At 37.3% G+C, this 20068-nt stretch overlaps 1 protein-coding gene across 2 annotated transcripts in view; it reads left to right on the top strand.

Annotated features, from left to right (window-relative positions):
- The window catches only part of LOC110019977 (DNA mismatch repair protein MLH1), a 45988-nt gene that overhangs the window by 10064 nt on the left and 15856 nt on the right, over positions 1–20068 (top strand). For both annotated transcript variants that reach the window (XM_020717896.1, XM_020717897.1), the window contains exons 6-11: positions 1974–2122; positions 2353–2451; positions 14415–14481; positions 14579–14714; positions 16503–16597; positions 16697–16805. In XM_020717896.1, coding sequence (XP_020573555.1) covers positions 1974–2122; positions 2353–2451; positions 14415–14481; positions 14579–14714; positions 16503–16597; positions 16697–16805 — 655 coding nt within the window. The remainder of the gene's footprint in view (positions 1–1973; positions 2123–2352; positions 2452–14414; positions 14482–14578; positions 14715–16502; positions 16598–16696; positions 16806–20068) is intronic.

Genomic DNA, 20068 nt, shown 5'->3' with positions numbered 1-20068 from the left:
TTTATGTTCTGACTATGATAGGGGTAGGAGGTCTTCAACATAAGAACCATCGTATCTGGGATAGGCCCAGTGTTTCCTACCTCTTTTGCTAGTTCCCTGTGAGGAACTTTCAAAAAAGAACGAAAGAAAAAATTTCATCTAGTGGTTTCCTTCCTATACTAAATGCTTCAATAGAACATTTCAATCATATGCCAATGTCTGATGAGGTCACTTATTTCTGTAACAGTAGACATTGAAGCGTACAACTGTACTTGTTATGCCATCTGCATGATAATGTTGCTAATGTTGATCTGCATCGTGCAAGTCAATCTGCTTGACAACTTTTTGTCATAGTAAATGATTGTTTTTATCTCAAATTTTCTGATCAACGCTTGATTATCAAAAACTCTGAATGAAAATAAATATGACACTAACTAAATAGGACGCAAGGGAGAAAAATGATTCATGTAGCCGACCCCACGTAGGGGGATTAAGGCTTTGTTGTTGTTGTTGTTTGATTATCAAAAACTGCTTATGTTTCAACTGTTTTTTCTAAATCCCCATTCTTGCCTGATAAAATATGCTCTAATTTTTTCGACTACTTAAAGAAAAAAAAGTACAAGATGCTACTAACACACTTTATGTTGTCTGGATTCAATAATTGGCATTGGCGTGAGCGCATTGAGTTGTCATTGTCAGCATTGAACGTATTCATTGAATGCGTTGTTGTCAAAAGATGCCATAGGTGTTGCACTTGCACAAGCATAGCTGGTTTGATCCCCAAATTTGGTCGTCCCTTCTAGGGGAAATATTTGCATACGGACGACGCACGTAGAGCTCAGTGCGTAATAACCTCCGCTTCGAGGTTATTAGAGGGCTATTGGGAGATTATTAAGTTATTAATTTCAATAACATATAAACCCAATAACCTTCCAATAATCTTCGCGGATTCTATTTCGATGTTATTCATAGGTTATTACGAAGGTATTGCGGGGTTAATCGAGTACGCACGCAGAGTCACGTGCGTATTCCGTACGCAAATATTTCCCCCTTTCCAGACCCACTATGAATCAATATTGCCATCTTTTGAATATTTTCCATTATTGTTTAGGTTCATCCCAATGCATGGCTGCCTATGTTCTGCGCTTGTTGAGTTGACCAAATGATGCGGTGACTGATTGTCATACGTCACCTGTGGACTTCCAACATTGCCTTAATTTTTTACTCCCAACCTAGAGATGTCACCTCCTGTCAGCGTCACGTGAGGTTTGTTAACAAACATTATAGTGAACCTTTGCATAAGGCTACTGAGCGAGCCTTCAATATTGTCAAACCATTTTCTATTGATACTTTTGTTTAAGGACCTTTTTTGTCTCTCTATGTTATAGATCTTGTTGCCAAGACTCTGTTCTTGTATGACACTACTTTATGGATCATTTGTGCTCATCTTGCAATACTCTCAATCTCTGGATAATAAAATATTTGGCTACTTCATTTTTTGTTACTATTTTCTAAAAAACAAAGGTGACATATTTTATGCAATCTTCAGTTTACGGGTGCTTGTTATGATATAAAATATAAAGAATTTATAGTTTTTAGCCGTTCTCACCCTGTTCTGACATTATCAAAAAAATAGTTTTTTTTACAGTTTTCTTATGGAAGTAATTGATCTTTTGCGTGCTATGCCGCATTGCTGAGTCGCTGACACTTGCATACTTGTTAACTTTCACTAAACTTTCTGTTTGGTCAATTTTCTGCCTGTCCTTGGTGTTTATGTGGATTTCTTTGGCAATCAGTCATATTAGGAAGATTTAGGATTGGTATTTTATGAGCTCACTTATTTTGTTCAAGAAAATCCTTGTTGGGATAAATTGTTTCCTTGATATGTTTGCCTGTGGATATTTTAGGCATATTTTTGCTGCAATTTAATTTATTAGATAGAGTTTGCTCTTCAAATTCCTAGCAAGTGAAATTTCATTTATATTCTCTTTCAGACAGGCTGGTGGAATGCACTCCCCTTAAGAGAGCTATCGAGGTGGCATATTCTGCAACACTGCCAAAGGCATCCAAGCCTTTCATTTTTATGTCTATCAGGCTCCCGCCTGAGCATGTAGATGTTAATGTACATCCTACAAAGAGAGAGGTAACCTACTGGAAACTCTTAGTTAAGGTCTGTTGGCAACATGGGTTACTTATTGTCATTCATGTTTATGCTTGCTCACTTATTATTTTCTTAATTAATTGAAATAGTAATGCATTTAATGCCATCATGCATGCTTCGTTACATGCTCATCATTATTTTTTCTTGAGCAAGAATGCCAATGTAAAACTATATAAAGTTTTGGATTCTTTGTTTATATGTTCTAATTGCAGGTAAGCTTTTTGAATCAAGAGAGTCTTGTTAACACCATTCAAGATGCTGTTGAGTCAAAATTGATGTCCTCTAACAATACAAGAACATTTCATACACAGGTATTACATGCAGACAGTACCTATCTTATTTATTTCTATTTAATTGCGTCAGAACCCTAGTAATGCGCGACAATCCAATCACATATGTCATGTAAAATAATATACTTCATACTCTTTTGGAATAAACCTGTTCTATGATACTGTTTCGAAGCTGCTATAGCTTTCTCTTGAATGGTTAATTCAACCAAGCTTTAATACTTTTTTTTTTTGTTTTCCATACTGCATATTGAAGCTTGTAAGAAGCCATGACTGTTATTGTCGCCCATATTCTGGCTAAACATAGTAAAATTTCTTAATTCCCTGTTCATTTTCTTAAAACTCTTTAAGTCACCTCATTTGCTGTTTTGTTTCATTTAATTACTGACATATGACGAAGACTCACATTGACTTGCAAATTTTAGTGCAACCAGATCATTTAAGTAACTTGAATGCATCAGATCTACATTTACTTAGGAAAAGGGTGATATGAATGTTTCTGGAGCCTAACCTGAGCTTTTTTTCCAATCTTCAGTAATTTTTTGGAGAAAAGGTAGATCTACATTTTTTTTATTAGGTCTTCTAGATGAAGTGATACTTTTTGCTGAAAACTTGTGTAATCTATGCTAATTTGCACTTTGCCTACTAAAAACCTATGATTATGTATTAAAATGAATGTATTATGGTTCATTGCTGATTGGTAACGCAAATGAAATATATTTTAGTTGTTATTAGATTGATACAAAATTATCAGCCGTATTAAAAATTTATGAAATTATTTCCGATTTCAATTGTGCTAGTGCAAATGTGTTCCCATATATTACAAGCATCGAACTCATCTCATGTGCCATGATGTAATCAAAGTGTGGTGGGAAGCAATGATTTGCTAGGACATCATTTGCCTGTGATTCCCAAAGGTACAACTCAAACTCAAAGTTGAATCTTAAGTTCAAGCCTAAGTCCATACTTTGTACATGGATGACTAGTTTTGGGTGCATGGATCATATGAGGTTATATCAAATGTTTCACCAAAAATGCAATAATGAAGCATAGTTAAAGAAAATGCAGAATTTTGAAGCTTTATTTAATAACAACAATCGGCTGAAAGTGAGGAGTGAAAGATGTTATTTGTAATAAGTTGTAGCGCTTAATCCTCAAAATATATGAAAGCAGAACTTGATTATCCTATTTTTGGAACGAGCCTCTAACTTAGGGTGGTTACTTCAAATGAAGATTAATTATCAATTATCCTTATGTTATTTCTTTAGATAACAATTTTTTTCTATAATTATCTACCTTGTATTATTATTCTTTCATTTATTTAGTAGTTAATCCAAGAAATATTTCTTCCTATATCCTTTATTCGAAGCTTCCCTCCCCTCTTCTCCCTATATTCTGTCTCTTCCCTTTCTCAATAGTTCTCTAAAACTTCTTTATTAGTCTAACATCCCCCTCATTATCACTTTCTCTCTACCTAGGGGGAAGATGGTGCTTTATAATTATCATCTGATGATAAGAAAGGAGAGGAAATTAATTCTCCCCAACATCTTGGATGTCAAACTCCGTTTAAAGTTGATGCAAAGTCAGAGACACACAAATGACAACATAATAAAAAAGGAGAAGGTGCACATTGAGGAGAGCTTCTTGAAATATATATTTCAATTTAGAATTATTGCAATGCATGGTCTATTTTCCTTGCTCAATTGAAAATATCCCCGCATGCATTCTTGTGATGAAAATTTAAATTCAAGCGCTACATCTTATCATGCTTGACATGATTAGGAGTAGTGGATCTAGTAGCAATATTTGAGGCAAAAGTATGATTAGTTTGTGCAAGACCATACTATGCTGTTATGTAAGCTAATCATTGCCTTCGGAGTCCCTCTAAAGATAAAATCAATTTTTATGATGCTCATAGTAGAACTATAAGAAGAATTTAAAAAATATCTGAAACTATTTCTAATGTCATTATCTTAGACATATTTATTGGCTATAATCACAAAGGAAAAAAGCTGTGCTAGCCACAATTACAGAAATTGTAAGCTCCGATAAAATGATTAACGAAAAGATGAGAAGCTTGTGGAAGAGTATAAGGCAAAGACATACAGCTCCCACTACGAGCTCAAGGGCCTGTCATGCCTAAATTATTTGAAATTGCTTTCTAAGAAGATAAAAAAGTAAGAGGCCTAAATGACCCTCAATATCATAGTCAATGACGTGATAGAGCTTCCAGAGTTGTAGGAAGGCCGAATTATCATCCTTGATGCACAATAAAATGAAAAGGAAAAATTTGTTCCCTTCAATCTCAAAACATCAATTAGTGGAAACTAAACCCAAATAAATGTTAGAAATTGAATTGCTAGAGGGTGATCAGAGTGACAGTCTGAAAAGACTTTTACTACAATAAATAAAGATGTGATAGAGCTGCTATGTTTATAGAAGGTTGAAATACTATACCCTATGGCATGAAAATGACATGCAAAAAGAGGAACTCTTCAATATCAATCTTCAGGCAAAAAAAATCAATTTTTTGTGGAATTTCTGAACTTGGTAGTGGTTAGCTCTAGTTAATAAATTTTGGTATGATATCACTTCACCTCCTAGTACACATGTGTTAAGGTTGATTAAGAATGATTCTTAGTTCAGGGTCACTTAATAATGCACTATGAGATGACTACAGTTTTATAATATGTGATGTAATTCCTCTTTATTCTTGTCTTGTAATTTTTGAACTCTCTCTTTATGCGACAAGCTGGATATTGGATGCTAAGTGATCATTAGGTCAAGATGTGGAGAGGGTTGCAATGGAGTGGGTGAGTATAGTGTGAATGGAATAGTGTGTTACGTCGGTCCATCCTGGACTGGCCTAGACCGACCTGACCCAGTTAGACCAGTTAGTTTGACAAAGCCAACCGGTCCAGCCTAGGGGGTGTGAAAACCCCATTAGGATGATTCCAACCCCCGAGTGGGGCCAGATAAGCCTCTAAGCACATATGTGAGAGGAATTGAGGGGAAAGTTTGAATGTGTTTTGGGGATGTTTTAGTAGGGCTTTTATGTTTTGATTCTTGCAGTTATCTATCTTCTTGTTCTTAGATGTGTCTAAGGTTTGTGAAGAGTCGATCTACCTCTTGAATTGTAGATCACCCATTGTGTATCCTTTTTGTTTGCTTGGAGATTAATCCAATTAGCCCTAATTTGGGTTTTCCCACATATTTCTTACAATATGTTTGCTAATTTTGGTTCTGATTCGTATCAAATTAGTATAAAAGCATTCAATTATGGGAAGCAAAGATAGGATTGCAGATTTCCATAAACTATGTGTGATTCGGGCTAGTTGTGAAGCTGGCGCGATCACGATGTGACCTAAATTCATGAAATAGTCACAATTCCAACAATCATGGAAGCTATGATAAGATTGCAGCATATATAGACCTATGGAATCATGAGTTGGGAAACCTTGCGATATTGTCACAATTACAACGTCCTTCTGTACCGAACCGTGTGATATGTTCACAATTTGCGCTAGCTAGGAAGGAATAACAAGACTGTGACTTACAACCTAGCCAAATCTTGTGATATAGTCACGATTTGAGACAGTTGGGATGCCAAAGGATGGTATCACATCACAAAGGAGTTCTAAAATTGTCCAGGAGAGATGGAGGCAAGGAAACTGGATGCCTTGGAAGAGAGATTGGAAGGAGCAGTAGGGAAAATTAAATTCGGGATTGAAAGAATGTTCGTAACCATAGAAGAAAGGTTTTCTTCCATGAAAAATTGAATTGAAAACCGATTTGAGGGCTTGGAGGAGATGATGAGGGGGCTTATTGAGTTGCATTTCAAAACCCCTCCGATAGTTCAAATTGAAAATCCTAACTAAGGTTTGACCGAAGAATTCTTGACCAAATCTAAAAGGAAAGAGGTCAGACGAGAGGAACATGAGGAGGAAAGTATCCATCAAGAACCTCCTCTCTCTAGAGTTCTGATGGGGGTGGATTAAGGATTTTCGATGGAGAAGGTTGGATCGAAATAAGGGAAATGGGTTATGCAAGGGGTATGTAGGAGTACGAAGAAGAAAGGAGAGAAGCCCAGATGGGGTATAACTATGATTGAAGGAGGGATTTTCATCCTAAATACATGGGGGAATCACCGAAGGGAGAGCAAGTTGGGTTGGAGATGCTATGGTTAGGAAGTTAAATATGTCGATCTTCGAGGATTAAGACACATCATTGGATGTACAGGATGCAACTATATTTTGTGGTGAATGGGCTGAGGGAGGAGGAGAAGCTCATGTCTGCAGGGTTATGTTTGGAGGGGAAAACTCTAACATTATTTTTGTTGAGGGAGTCTAGATACTCGATCATCTTGTGAGAGGAATTTAAGGATTGCTTGTCGGAATCTTTTTGAACTATTCGGGAAGGATGCCTACACGAGAAATTCTTTGCCATGTCTCAGAAGGGGACCGTCATAGAGTATATTGAGAGATTGGAGTTATTGTTGAGACAACTAAGGGAGATTTTTGAAGTAGTATTAGAGGAAATTTTTATGAAGGGTTTAAAGCCCGATCTACATGCAACCCTCCGACTGTTTAGACCGCTGAGATTGGGGGAGACAATAAAGCTAGCCCAGATGGTGGAAGACAAGAACCACATGGAGTGGACCAACAGAAGTAACACCATGGGAGGATTCCATAGAAGTACCTCGACAACCCTGACTGCAAGGACTCTAACGCCATGTTACGCTGATCCCTCATGGATTGGCCTAGACTGGCCCGATCCAACCAAGTTGGTTGGCTCAGCCTTGTTCCACCTGGGATGATTCTAGCTCCGAGTAGGGCCTGATAAGCCCCTAATCACATATGTGTGGAGAGGAATTGGAGGGAAAGGTATTTTGGGATGTTTTGTTAGGATTAATCACCTTTCACCTAGGTTTTGCTTTTATGTTTTGATTCCTATTGTTTTTTTCTGTCTTTTTGTTCCTAGCAGCTTCTAGGACTTTTGTATTTGTGGAGAGTTAATCTACCTCTCGAATTGTTGATCACCATTGTATCTTGTTTGTTTGCTTGAGGATTGATTAAATTAACCATAATTTGTGTTTTCTCACATATTTCTTGGAATTTGTTTGCTGATTTTGGCTCCGATTCATATCACGGTTTTGTAATGGCTGTGTTGGAAGCAAGTGACTTATGAGGGGAGTACATCGGGTATGTGAGCCCAGGGTACGAATGAATGATGGGTGTGCAAAGGTGTGGATAGCGGCTAGGGTAATTACCTCTGTTCTGATTCCATGGTAGAGGTAAAAGAACTTTATTGATTTTTCAATAAAATTAATGCTCCTATATTAATAAAATACAAATGATAGAAAAGAAAAATACCTATAGTTGGGATATTCTCGATTAATATAAATTATTAACATAATAGAGGTCTGATGTTAAAATTACTAATTTTCCAATCTAAAAAACTCTATGATAACACTTATTAATGTGGCCCTAGATTATAACTTGGTGAGCCAAATTTTGGCACAATGTAATTGTTGTTGGGCTTTGATGATTTTCACAGTTATTAAGTGTAATGCTAGATAAAGCTAAAGATGTTGTTGTTGATTATATTCACCTGTCAGTCATCTTGTTTGTTTCAAGTTGTTTGGTAAATGATTATATTGGCTATGTGAAATCTGTTAATGTATGGGGAAGCCTTGGTCTCACGGATCATTTGGTTAGTTTCATGGATTCATATAATGGAGGCATAATTTCTTTCAATTATTTACATTAATATAGTAAATTTAAACGTGACACTTCTTTCACTATTGACTTGATTGGTGATTTTCTTGCATAATGATTTTAACCTGTTTGCTCATGTTTATGGCTCAAGAAATGCACTGCTGCATCAGCAACCACTTTCCTTAACTAGACATTGTCGGTCAACTTTTTCGATAGAATTGAAAATATGGATATATGAAAATAATTTTTTGAGATTTAATTTAAGTATAAAAGATATATATAGTTTGAGTTTTGAAAGTAGTATGTTTTAATTTTTGAAAAATGAGACCAAATGGATCTCATTAGTCCAATAGTTTGCATAATCGTGTCCGATACCGCGAATACTACAACCTCCCGAAAGATAAGTGTAGACCTCGGCGATAGACCCAATCCTGCAAACTAAGAGATTTGTGACATCCGTTTGGTCTGCGAACATTTTATATATGACCGACAAGTTCCCCTATTTAATGCAAATATTAAATAGAGTTTATTTTATCTGGGTTTCAAGTTCCCTATAGAGGCAAGCCCCTATAGTTAATTACATCCCAACTGACGGGAGTCACTTGAGAAAACTCTCGATAATGATCAATGGTTCTAGTCTTCAAGAATTCAAGGTTCAGGTCTTCAAGGCAGGATGAGGAAAATCAAGTGGGAATGACTAAATGCGGAACACTTATTTTCAGGAGTTCAAAGAAAGGAGAAGGTAAGGGATGTCATAGATCCTGAGGAGAAACCTCAGTGACATCTCAGACTATCCTACGGTGTGCCTACATTTTTTTGGAGATGATGTTAATTAATTATTTGATCCTGCCAGTTTTATTATTTGGGACTTACACTTGCATAATAACTGATTATGCAAATAACCCGCAGAGATATGAGGGTTTACATCGTGTCACACGACAATCTCGGAACCTAAGGCGGGTTAGGACTTACGCTGCACAACATGGTTGTACAGGAGCCTAAAAAGGGAGTGTGAGGATTTACGACGTGCTAGGCGAGCTACCTCGAAGTTCTATGGGTTATTATACTAGGAAGGGATAATGCTGAAGAAGATCCTCTTGCTGCTCGATTTGAATTCCTCGTCGTGTTGCCCACAAAGTTGGCTCCAAGCTCCTGTTGTAGCAATGACTCCAGGGTTTAAGTGTTTGAGATTAGTGATTTGTACTTCTCAGTTTTGGTGTCAATCTTTGGTTTTGTTTTGTTTCAATTTTAGTTTTGCATGCAGAGTAGTCAAATTACAGGTAAATAAAAAGTACTTGAAAGGTAAAATACAGTAACGTAAAATGCTGTAAATAAACTGTAAAAGCGTACCTGGGCATCTGCTATTGTTGCGTTATTAATGTTGCGAGCATAGTATGATTTGCAGTAGATTTAAATAAACTTGTAAGAAAATTAAACAAGGCGAGAAAACCCAACGCAAAAGTCAGAAAAATGAGTTGTAAAAAAAATCCCGATAAAAGAAACTCTTAGCCACATATGAAAGATCAGGACTGAGTATAAGATATTGGTAAAAGTGGGGGCTCAGAGCTGGGATGTGTGCTTCCCGATCTTGAGTAAGAGTTGTCAACTCGACAATCTACAGGAGGTAGTTCTTAACCTCAATCCAAATGACTAACCATGAACTTTTATAAATTTTCATAGAAAAATTATTTGATTTTTATGCAAAAGCGGTTGTTTAAGTCTTTTTTATGCAGTTTTTTTAAACATGCAAAAGGGATTTTGTTTTATTTTCGTAAATATTTTGTAAAGTCGTATAGTCCACAGGCTGGTCACTCTAATCGTGTTAGAACTACTGACAACCTAAGAGTGTCGGGGGCAACGATCCCACCAAGAGTCGGCAAATAGCATCATCGATCCTTTTCTCTCTCTTATAGAAGATCCTTGAGGTAGGAGATACTATTCTAATAATCTCACTTTGTATCCTTCATTTAAGCACACATAGACAATGTCGTCATTGCTCTTGCCACTTAGACCCTAGACTTATCCTAGTCCGATGATCCATATGTGGCATTAACAAATTTCCCCAATTGTCAGGAGAATTTGAGTGTAATATCTAAGCTCAAATCCCGGTGCACTAGGTTTTTTTGTAGGTTAAGTCATTGAGGGAATTTCACTGTTGATTTAATTAAGGAAGCATGGGTCACGTCTTGGTGCATCATGTCTAATGTCTTAGTCAGTTTGTGAATTAGGGTCAAGTGTCTAGTTTCACTGTGCATTCGAGGATTATGTGAATAGACTCTTACCTAGCGTATGCTCCTAAAACCTTAAGAGGTTACACTGCAGAGATTAGGTAGATGAGCTCTCACCTAGACTGTGCTCCTAAAGTCTAGGAAACCTACACTGAGGATTAGGTGGATGAGCTCTCACCTAGGGTGTGCACTTAAGCTCTAGAAAGTCTATACTGAGAATTAGGTGGATGGATTAGGTGGATGGGCTCTCACACAAAATCTAGAAGCCTATACTTTAACATGTGCTTAAAGTGATTTAGGCATTCTACCCTAAATTACTCTCACCTAGGGTGTGCTCCTAAAATCTAGGAAAACTATGCTGAAGATTAGGTGGATGGACTCTCACCTAGGGTGTGCTCCTAAAATCTAGAAGTCTACGTTTTAACTTGCGCTTAAAGTGATTTAAGGCATTTCACCCTCAAATAAGTGTTTTCCAAATAATTAAATCAGAAATTTCCATTTTTTGACTTGACTATTTAACAAAAGCAACAAAACAAACGAAAAGAAAAGGTTAACCCACTTCCAAAACTAACAAATCAAATGGGGAAATAACAAGTGAATCAACCTAAAAGCATTAAAAGTCTAAGCGTTAAAAGTCTTTCAGAGTCTTTCAGCAACTGTAATTAAATAGACTCTCAAGAAGAGTGCTTAAATCTGTTCCAAAATAGTGTTTTGATCGGTTCGAATGTTCCACAATTCAGACTAAAAAAATAAAATAAAGCTCAAAAAGTCACCACATAAATTAACAAAGTGCAGCCCAAAAGCCACGACACGGAACCAAAAAAAGTACAACCCACAATGACACTTTCAAAAAGCTCCGAACAATGGGCAATCGGTCAAGAAATCAGTCCAAAATCAGCACCCGAAATGACTCCCAAAAAACGGTGAAAGAATCGAGCAAGGGCAACCCCTAAATGATGGGTTTAATACCCCCGAAACAGTAGGTAGACCAGCCCTTAAGAAATTATGTTTAAACCCATCCACAAACAATGTACCATCCACAAACAATGTATAGTATGCAGCGGAAGAATTCCTTTGTCACACATGCAAGTATTTAAGTTCCAAATTTAGGGCATATAAACTCATAAGAACTGGACGTTGTATATGTATGCAAGTGGAATCCTTGTGTTAAGCAAGTAAATGCATCAGAATCTTGTGGCATGTAAGAACTGAAGAGGATAAATATGCTAACTCTAGCAAATTGATAATGGAAACCAGTAATGTCAACCACATCAAAGAAGACTCTTCACATCACCTTTACTATCACGGGTTAAATGCATTCATGCTCACTTCCAGTTGCCAAAGAAGAGTTGAAGTATGAATTCATCCAAAATAGCATGTTCACAATTATTGAATCATCTTAACCAATAAATTGATCAAAATTGAAATGATAGAAGCTATGAAGCATGAGAATAAATATCTGTACCCCCAACGACACAATTGTAAAAAGAACATTTGCCTAAACAGAGCAGTTCATAACTAGGCATTATCTAGACACTATGACATAATCAAATTGAACTAGGCTTCGTCCAATGCAAGACACAGTTAGTTTTGGAAAAATAATAACAAATAATTTAAGGTGTTGAGGCATAATTCTCTTTAACCATATTCCTAGAGGTATGAATGTCAACATGTTGAAAGCAACAGGAAACAAGAATCCATGCAAGAAGACAGTTGTATAAATCCGAGTAAACCATCCCACAAATGACACAAGGTAGAGCAATTAACATTCGCAGTGTCGTTAATGAGTTAACTTAATTAGTAAAAAAAAAATTAAAGCTTGGCGCTAACAAAATAATTTCTGAAAATGAAATGTTTCATGTTTCATGCCCCTCTTCAATAATCATATATAGATAACCTTATAAGGGTAAGAGATTGATTCTTTTCTCGCAATCAGATCCTTTAAAAAAAATTAATTGGGTGAATTTTGAGTTTTTACCTGCGCTGGAAGCCTCTGTTTATCTCTTCAGCAGTTGGGAGCGTTGCAACTTAAATTGGAGAAGGGGGAGCCAAGCTTCGGTATTTCAGCACAGAGGAGAGGCGAGCAGGTGAGTGCTTCAATGTAAAGAAAGGAGTCGGGCGAGAGGAAGAAGAGACAAATGCTTTCGGTGCAGAGACGGGGTCGAACCGAAGGATGATGCTTCGGTGCGTGAGGGAGGAGCCGAGCAAAGATCTCTGTGCCGAGGTGAAGAGGCGAAGTCGAGCGAGTCGAAGCAGGTGACAGAGAAAGGAGTCAAAAGTCTCGGTGCAGAGAAGATCGAAGCAGGTGAGCGGAGTTTCTTTTGCGCGAAGAGAAGGGAGGCGGGATCGAGTAGGCGAGTGCGGGAGAGTGGGCTCCTTCGTCGCAGGGAGGAGGCGAGCGGGGCCATCCGGTCGGGCGAGCGGATTTCTTCTGCGTGAGGGGGCGAGCAGAACTTTGATGCGGAGAGGCGAGGCGAGGCTAGCTCGGCTGCACTGCAGAGAGGCAAGGCGAGGCGAGCTTGGCTTCACTGCAGAGAGGCGAGGCGATCGGGGGCCTTCGGTCGAGTAAGAGGAGGGAGGCGAGCTCGAGAAGACGGGAAGACGAGGCTTCGGTGCGGGAGACGAGATCGAACAGAGCAGAGCAGGGGAGGATGATCTCTTTAGGAATCCTCTCTGAAGGCCAATTACTATATCCAACCGAAGATTCCGAAGATCCGAGAGGGAGCCGTTATGTGAAAGCTTTGGCGAGGAATTAATTTGTTTCCATTCACGCAACCCCTCAATTGGAAAATCCTAACTCTCTATTAAGATAGAGATTAAATGTCATATTTGAAATTCAAAAATTTAAAATTCAAAAATTGTTTAATCCTTGTTCAGCCCGAGTCCAGCCCAAATCGAACCTGAGTTGAACTTGGGTTGAGTTCGGGCCCGCATCTTTTTCCACTAAAAGATCTACCCTCCCCGGGCCCGCGCCCCGCAAATTAAAAAAAAAAAAAATCAACGTGCATCGATATCAATGTTAGTCGCTCGCGCGCGAAACCATAACAATGCGGGTGTCCTTTCTAGCTAAAGTTGACGTTCCGGACGCGTTAGCGCGGTCCGTTTCGTCATCCGGGGTCGTCCGGACGAGTTTGCCGACAGACGAGTCGATTCAAGTCAAAGTCGTGTGTGGTGCAGTGAGTGTATGAATTGCGACGTTCGTGAACAAAGGGTTCACCTAAGGCTGTTTGATCCTATAGAAACTCATTTTCGGGCCCTCTACATGTTGGTCCTTAGCCCTTGCAACTAGAAGTTGAGTGCTTGGAACCACTCATGCGAGTTCTTCACAAAAATGAGTCAAGAAGTGGCTTGAAGTTTTACGGGAGGTGGGCTCTATTGCTAGTCCGCTAGGATGGTTAATAAGAACTCCTAAAGATAGATTCTAGGTTCTAAGAGTAGGAGACTAAGACCTCACTAAAAATGAGGTCAGCAGACATAGCATTTTAATTTGAAAATCTTTTGTGATCTCAATCTTGAATGCAACATTATTGTATAGTTTGGATGTGTGAGTCATGCAACTGAGATTTTATTACCCGCCTTAATCATCCACTGTGAAGCTTATAACTGAATGAATTCTTACTTTCATGTGTTTATGTTTCCTGAGTAAATGTGATAATTAGTGCAACTTAAAAGGTTTTTTTGCTGTGAAGTTGCAATAAGATGCACTTTCGTATAAGCTTTTAAAGTTCAACTGTTATGAAGTGCTTTAAAAAAGTGGAAAACGTGAAAAATATTAATTGGTAGTACATACATTATCTTTTTTACTGAAGTCCTCTGTTAATACAACAATGAGTTCAACACGGTATCATCTTCATTACCAGCACTAGCAGCAGCTTTATCAGGCGTTCACTGCAACTTTCCAAGTGGATCAAGGATTTTTTTCTTTTTTTCCTTTCGATTCCTTCCTAGATCTATTTTTGGTGTTAAATGGAAAGTTATTCCTTTGTTGCTTCTCTTACGATAAGTTCTCCATGTCTAATAAATCCATCTGTTGCTCACACAGACGTTAACTTCCACTGCAATGACTCATATGGTTGTGAAAAAAGACACCCAGGAGAATTTCTCTAGTGGTATGCATGGTTGTTTACACTTCCTTTTCATTGCTGGTTAAAACTCTGTTGATGATGTTCTTGTACTTTACCTCTGTATTGTTTGTCAAATTTGCAGTGGCGAAATCTCAAAAAGTTCCAGTTAATAAGATGGTTAGAACAGATTGGCGTGATCCTTCTGGTAGGATGCATGCCTACTTGCAAGATAAGCCTGGCTCACAAAATGAAAAAAATTCTGACCTTGCTTCAGTGAGGTAAAGATTGATTGCATGAATCAGTTTTTTTTTTCATGTTGTCAAAGCTATTTTCTTATTTTTAACGAGCTTAGCTTGTCTTGTGGTAAAATAGTTAGCTTGATGTCTTTTCTTTGACTTGGCATTCCAAATTTATTTTTTGCTTACAAATGCAACATCCAGCCATTATGCAACTTGTTTATTTGAATATACAGCTAGTTTTAAGGAGTTTTTTTGTACTTTCAGTACCTTAATTTTTAGGTTGGTTACCACTTCACGTAGCTTATTAATCCAAGTTGCTTGTTACCTTGTTAATGATGCACATATATCAAAATGCATGTATGATGTTACTTTTAGCATTCAGCTACATTCCCAAGAGGCATTTAGGCATCAAAATATAAAAAATAAGCTGGTGATTGTACTGTGCATTACAATCATTAATTTTTTTGGGTGTTTTAACTTGTCATCTAGTGACATAGAATTTGAAGGTCCTCTTTGTTGTCTAACAATCCAGATGCTTAAATAAATTAAATAGATATTTTTATTTTAAAGTGCTTTGGCTTTGAACTTATTATGTTAAGTTTCAAGTTTTTTGTCATCTAGATTCTTTCAGAGTTTCAATTTATGTAATATTTTGCAATGTCGTTGTATATAACCTGAGGTTCTAGAGCTTGCTTGTGAGATTTTTCATCCCTGCTGTTTCAAGGGGTTTTTTTATTTCAGTTTTGTTTTGAGTTTATGTTCAGGTTTGGGTAGTTTTTAACTTTAAATGAATCCTATTTAATTGATTTAATTCTGATTCTTTTAAAAACTAGAAGGCCAATGTTGTCCTATCAAACATGGATCATTTAAGTCATTTGATGGTGTGCATCATTAGCTCAGAATGATTAGTTTTCAGTATCATTCATAACTTGTGCTGTAGACTCAAGACGGGTATACATTAAATTAAGCATTTTATGGCTGAAGAAATTCAAGGCCCAAACGGAAGAAGTTCAATCTAGCAGGTTTTATGTGTAAATCTTGAAGGGTCTTCTCCCGCCTTTTGTTGCCTTTATTGGATGGTTGATCCTCTTCTTAAGCTCAATTAAGTGCAAATTCTGCTTTACTAGCTAGTGCCTCGTGTAGCACAAAATAAATGCTTTAATATATTCATTTTGTGGAAGTTTATTGAGAAGGTGAATTCAAATCATGCAAGCACTAAGTTGTTGAGAGAAATACATGCAAATTTGAACTGTATTATGCTGATATTGAAAAACTTTATGTCGAGAGGCTGGAATTTAATGATAAGCAGCCCAACAGAACCTGCCATGGTTGAATAAACTTAATCAGCAAAACTGTAAGGAATCATAATTATAATTGTGCGTAATTGGTTTTAGTACATCAGCTGAAAGTTTTTCTGTGCTTCTGAATATTATGTGACACCAGATTACATTTTGAATTCAATATATTTATATAATGAGTGAAGTTAATCTTAAAAATCTGAACTGGACCTTTTGTAGCTTTTTTTTTTTTTTTTAAGAATGCTTCTAGATGCATGCAAGGGACAATGTGACAGCAATGAAATTGGGAATTCAATATGCCAATATGATGAGTGATAAACCAATCTCAAAAGGCTGAACTGGATTTTTTGTGGCTAATTTTTTTTCAAGAATGCTTCTAGATGCTTGTAAGGGGCAATAAGTAGTTTTAATGTCTGATATTTGCATGTTTTTTTTTTTTTTGTACTAGCTTTGTTATTGATTGAAACTGCTGTTATGGATGCTAAGTCCTTTATGAGACTGGTGGTTCAATTTTAATCACATAATACAGGAATGCTATACGACTGAGAAGGAACCCTAAAGAAGCTTTAGATTTAACCAGCGTCCAGGAGCTTGTTCGAGAAATTGATTCTAAAGTTCATCCTGGTGGGTAGGGTGCCTACTGTAATATCTATTATAGCTTTCTTTTGATGGAAATTAAGGGAAGAATGCACTGTGTTTAACTGATTTGTTATATTGCTGCAGGTCTCCATGACATTGTAAAAAATTGCATATATGTGGGGCTTGCTGATGAAAGTTTTGCATTACTTCAACACAATACTCATCTTTACCTTGTGAATGTTGTTAATGTCAGGTAACTTATCGCTTGTTTTTGTTTCTTTTAATTTTTTTTTATTGTTTAATAGGTTCATTTGTACTTGTCATTTTCAAATAATACATATCATCTCTTTTTATGCTGCCTGCATGCTATCTCTATGATAATTGTTTCTTATTCCATCTTTTCTAGTGTTTTCATACATCATCCTAAGATTGTCTTGTTTTCAAAACTCAACATGACTATCAATTACTTTATGATTGCCAATACCTGATCCAGATAAGTTATTTAATTATAGTCTTAGAAATTTTCTGTGTTAATGATGTTTTCCTGTTGCATGGTACTATGGAGGGTTTACCACATAGCACAGTTGAGGTGCCTTAGTTTCAGGTCATTATTAGATTTATTAGGTTTCATAGCCATTATAATTTATTAACTCCCCTATTTCTGCATTATGTTGTTTCCTTTTTATCTTTATTTTGTTTTTATTTCTTTGATTGTTTTGTTTTATTTCTTTCCTTATTTGAGTCCATTGCAATTTGGTTTAAATACCCCTCTTTGTATCAATGATAAATATGTTGCCTTGATCACCAATTCAACATAGTATTAGGGTCAGGTTCCATCTTAGCCGCCGGCCACCTACATGTCTTCTTCCAGTTGATTTCCACAGATCTACAGTTTTTAATCTACATTTTTCAAATTTGCAGAATTCTTCCTACCATTTTTCCAGGCTTTAGTTTTCCACAGACCTGTAGTTTTCTTCATGTCGTTTTCTTTCTACAGTTTTTTAAAATTCATTTGTATGCGAATCCCTGCTTATCGTGTACCATTCCTGCCTTGATCCTAGCTGCCACAGGCTCCAACAAACAGCCGACCTTCCTTCTACCTGCAGTTTTCTTTTGTTGTAACCCTACTAGTTCATCAATGGATTAAAATCTCAATATCTCCTCAGGCTCAATCGGAATTATGGCGGATTCCTCCTACTCTGAACCACTTTCAAAAGGTGTTCTTAATTCTACCGGAGGATCAACTCCAATTTCCACTCCCTTGCAGACCGGAGAATTGGAAACCAACATGAATTTCATAATCACAACCCATAAACTGAACGACAGAAACTTTCTTCAATGTTCACAAGCGGTGTTGTTCATCAAAGGACGTGAGAAGTTTGGTTACCTCACAGGTATGGTTCATGAGCTTCCAAAGACTGACCTGACTTATGGAGCTTGGGAAGCAGAGAACTCCATGGTCATGTCATGGTTGACAAACTCCATCGAAACGTCAATTGGTTTTTCATACATGTTTCTCTCTTCAGCTAGACGGTTGTCCGCGATACCTACTCAGATGTAGGAACTTTGGCTAACTCTATGAGGTGTCTAACAAATTCGGGAGACAAAACAGGGTTCAAGGGTCGTGACTCAATACTAATGACCTTGTTGCACTATGGATAGAGTGCGACTTGTACTACAACTATACATGGGATTCTCCGACCGTCCTTTCTCTCTTCCAGAAATTTATAGAAAAGGATCGCTTGTTACAATTCCTAGCCAGCCTTAACAAGGACCTCAACGAATGTCGGGGTTATATTCTTGGTTGGGACCCTCTTCCCTCCGCTCGTGCTGTCTTCACTGAGATTCACAAGGAAGAGAGTCGGAGACTTATCATGCTTGACACTTCAACTCCTTCAGCCGAATTGTCCACCTTGATCTCGAATCGTGCTCAGCCCTCTTCCATTGCCCCCTCGGGTCGGTCACCCCACTTATGGTTATTGTCACAAACCCAACCACACTCGGGACAAGTGTTGGAAGCTTCACGTTAAATCAATAAACAAATTTTCATCCAAATCCTCTGCTACCAAGGGTCTCACCGCAATGTCTGAATCTATCATGGCTAAACCAAGTCCTACCCGGAACATCTCATAATCCTCTGAATCTCTGAAAAACTAGATGGAACAATTGATCAAGCTACTTGGAGCCAATCAATTCTCAGCGATTGTATCTACCTCCCACGTCCGACAGGTACTCTTTCTATGGCTCTGACGGTTTTTTCCTCCCCTGATCTATGAATTGTTGATTCAGGTGTCATGGATCACATGACTAAATGCTCGCAAGTTTTCTCAACTTATTATCCATGTTGTTGATGCCTCTTGTAGTTCGATTGTTAGTAAATGGTCGGTTGTACTAACAATTGGTCTAACTTTGGGGTCTATTTTACGTGTTCCTCTGTTGTAAGGTAACTTATTATCTGTCAGCAAATTGACGAATGATATTAATTGCATTGCTAATTTCTCTTATGATGGTTGTGTTTTTAAGGATCATCGTTCAGGGAGGATGATTAGAGTTGCTAAGTGGGTAGCTGAACTTTATTAAGAAGAGCACAGAGAGTGAGGACACACCCTTCAAGATTTGTAGTTTATCTCAAGTCATTTAATGTCTAGTTATGTTGTTGCACTATCGTTTGGATCATCCTAGTCTTTGTGAGTAAGGGCATCCTCCACCAATTCAGTCTAATACGATCTACAAAACATGTGGAGATTGACAAACATTTCATTAAGGAAAAGATTGAGTCCGGGGAGATTTATGTTTCTTTTGTGCCCTTCAGTGGTTAGCTAGCAAAAATCCTCACAAAAAATCTTCCTCGTCCTTTATCTTCCTCGTCCTTTATTCGATGACTTCAAATCCAATTTGAACATGATTGACATCTATGCTTCAACTTGAAGGGGAGTATTAGATTTATTAGGTTTCATAGCCATTATTATTTATTAATTTCCCTTATTCTATATTATGTATTTTTTTTTATATTTATTCTATTTTTATTTCTTTGATTATGTTTTTATGTCTTTCCTTATTGAGTTTAAATACCCCTCTTTGTATCAATGAGAAATATGTTGCCTTGATACAGTCATCAAATTTTTCCGAGCTTAAGTTTGGATTATTTGCCTATCAGTTCTGTCGGCACTATTTTTGGTGTGGAGTTTGCCCGTAAGAAGCTGTCGGCCATCGGAATTGAAATTCCGTTGCCCGCTTCGGAAGGACGTTAAAAAAATTTAGTTTTGAAAAAGATGAAGTCAAACTGACCCCATAATTTTCATAGTTTAAATGGAAGAGCACTTTACCTCAAATTCTGTATCTATCCCAAAGGATGAATACAAGAATTGAAGGGTGAGGCTCGATCAAATAAACTAGAGAAAGTCATGACATCCGGTTGATCTGCGGAACCAATATATTGGCCGACAAATTCCCCTATTTAATATAAGGAATTAAATAGGGTTTATATTATGCTGGGTTCGGGAAAAGCTTCCTATA

Source organism: Phalaenopsis equestris, unplaced genomic scaffold (genome assembly GCF_001263595.1).
Source record: "Phalaenopsis equestris unplaced genomic scaffold, ASM126359v1 Scaffold000090, whole genome shotgun sequence".
NCBI lineage: Eukaryota > Viridiplantae > Streptophyta > Magnoliopsida > Asparagales > Orchidaceae > Phalaenopsis > Phalaenopsis equestris.
Note: the sequence above shows the minus strand (reverse complement) of the source record. Positions and strands in the feature narration are given on the sequence as shown.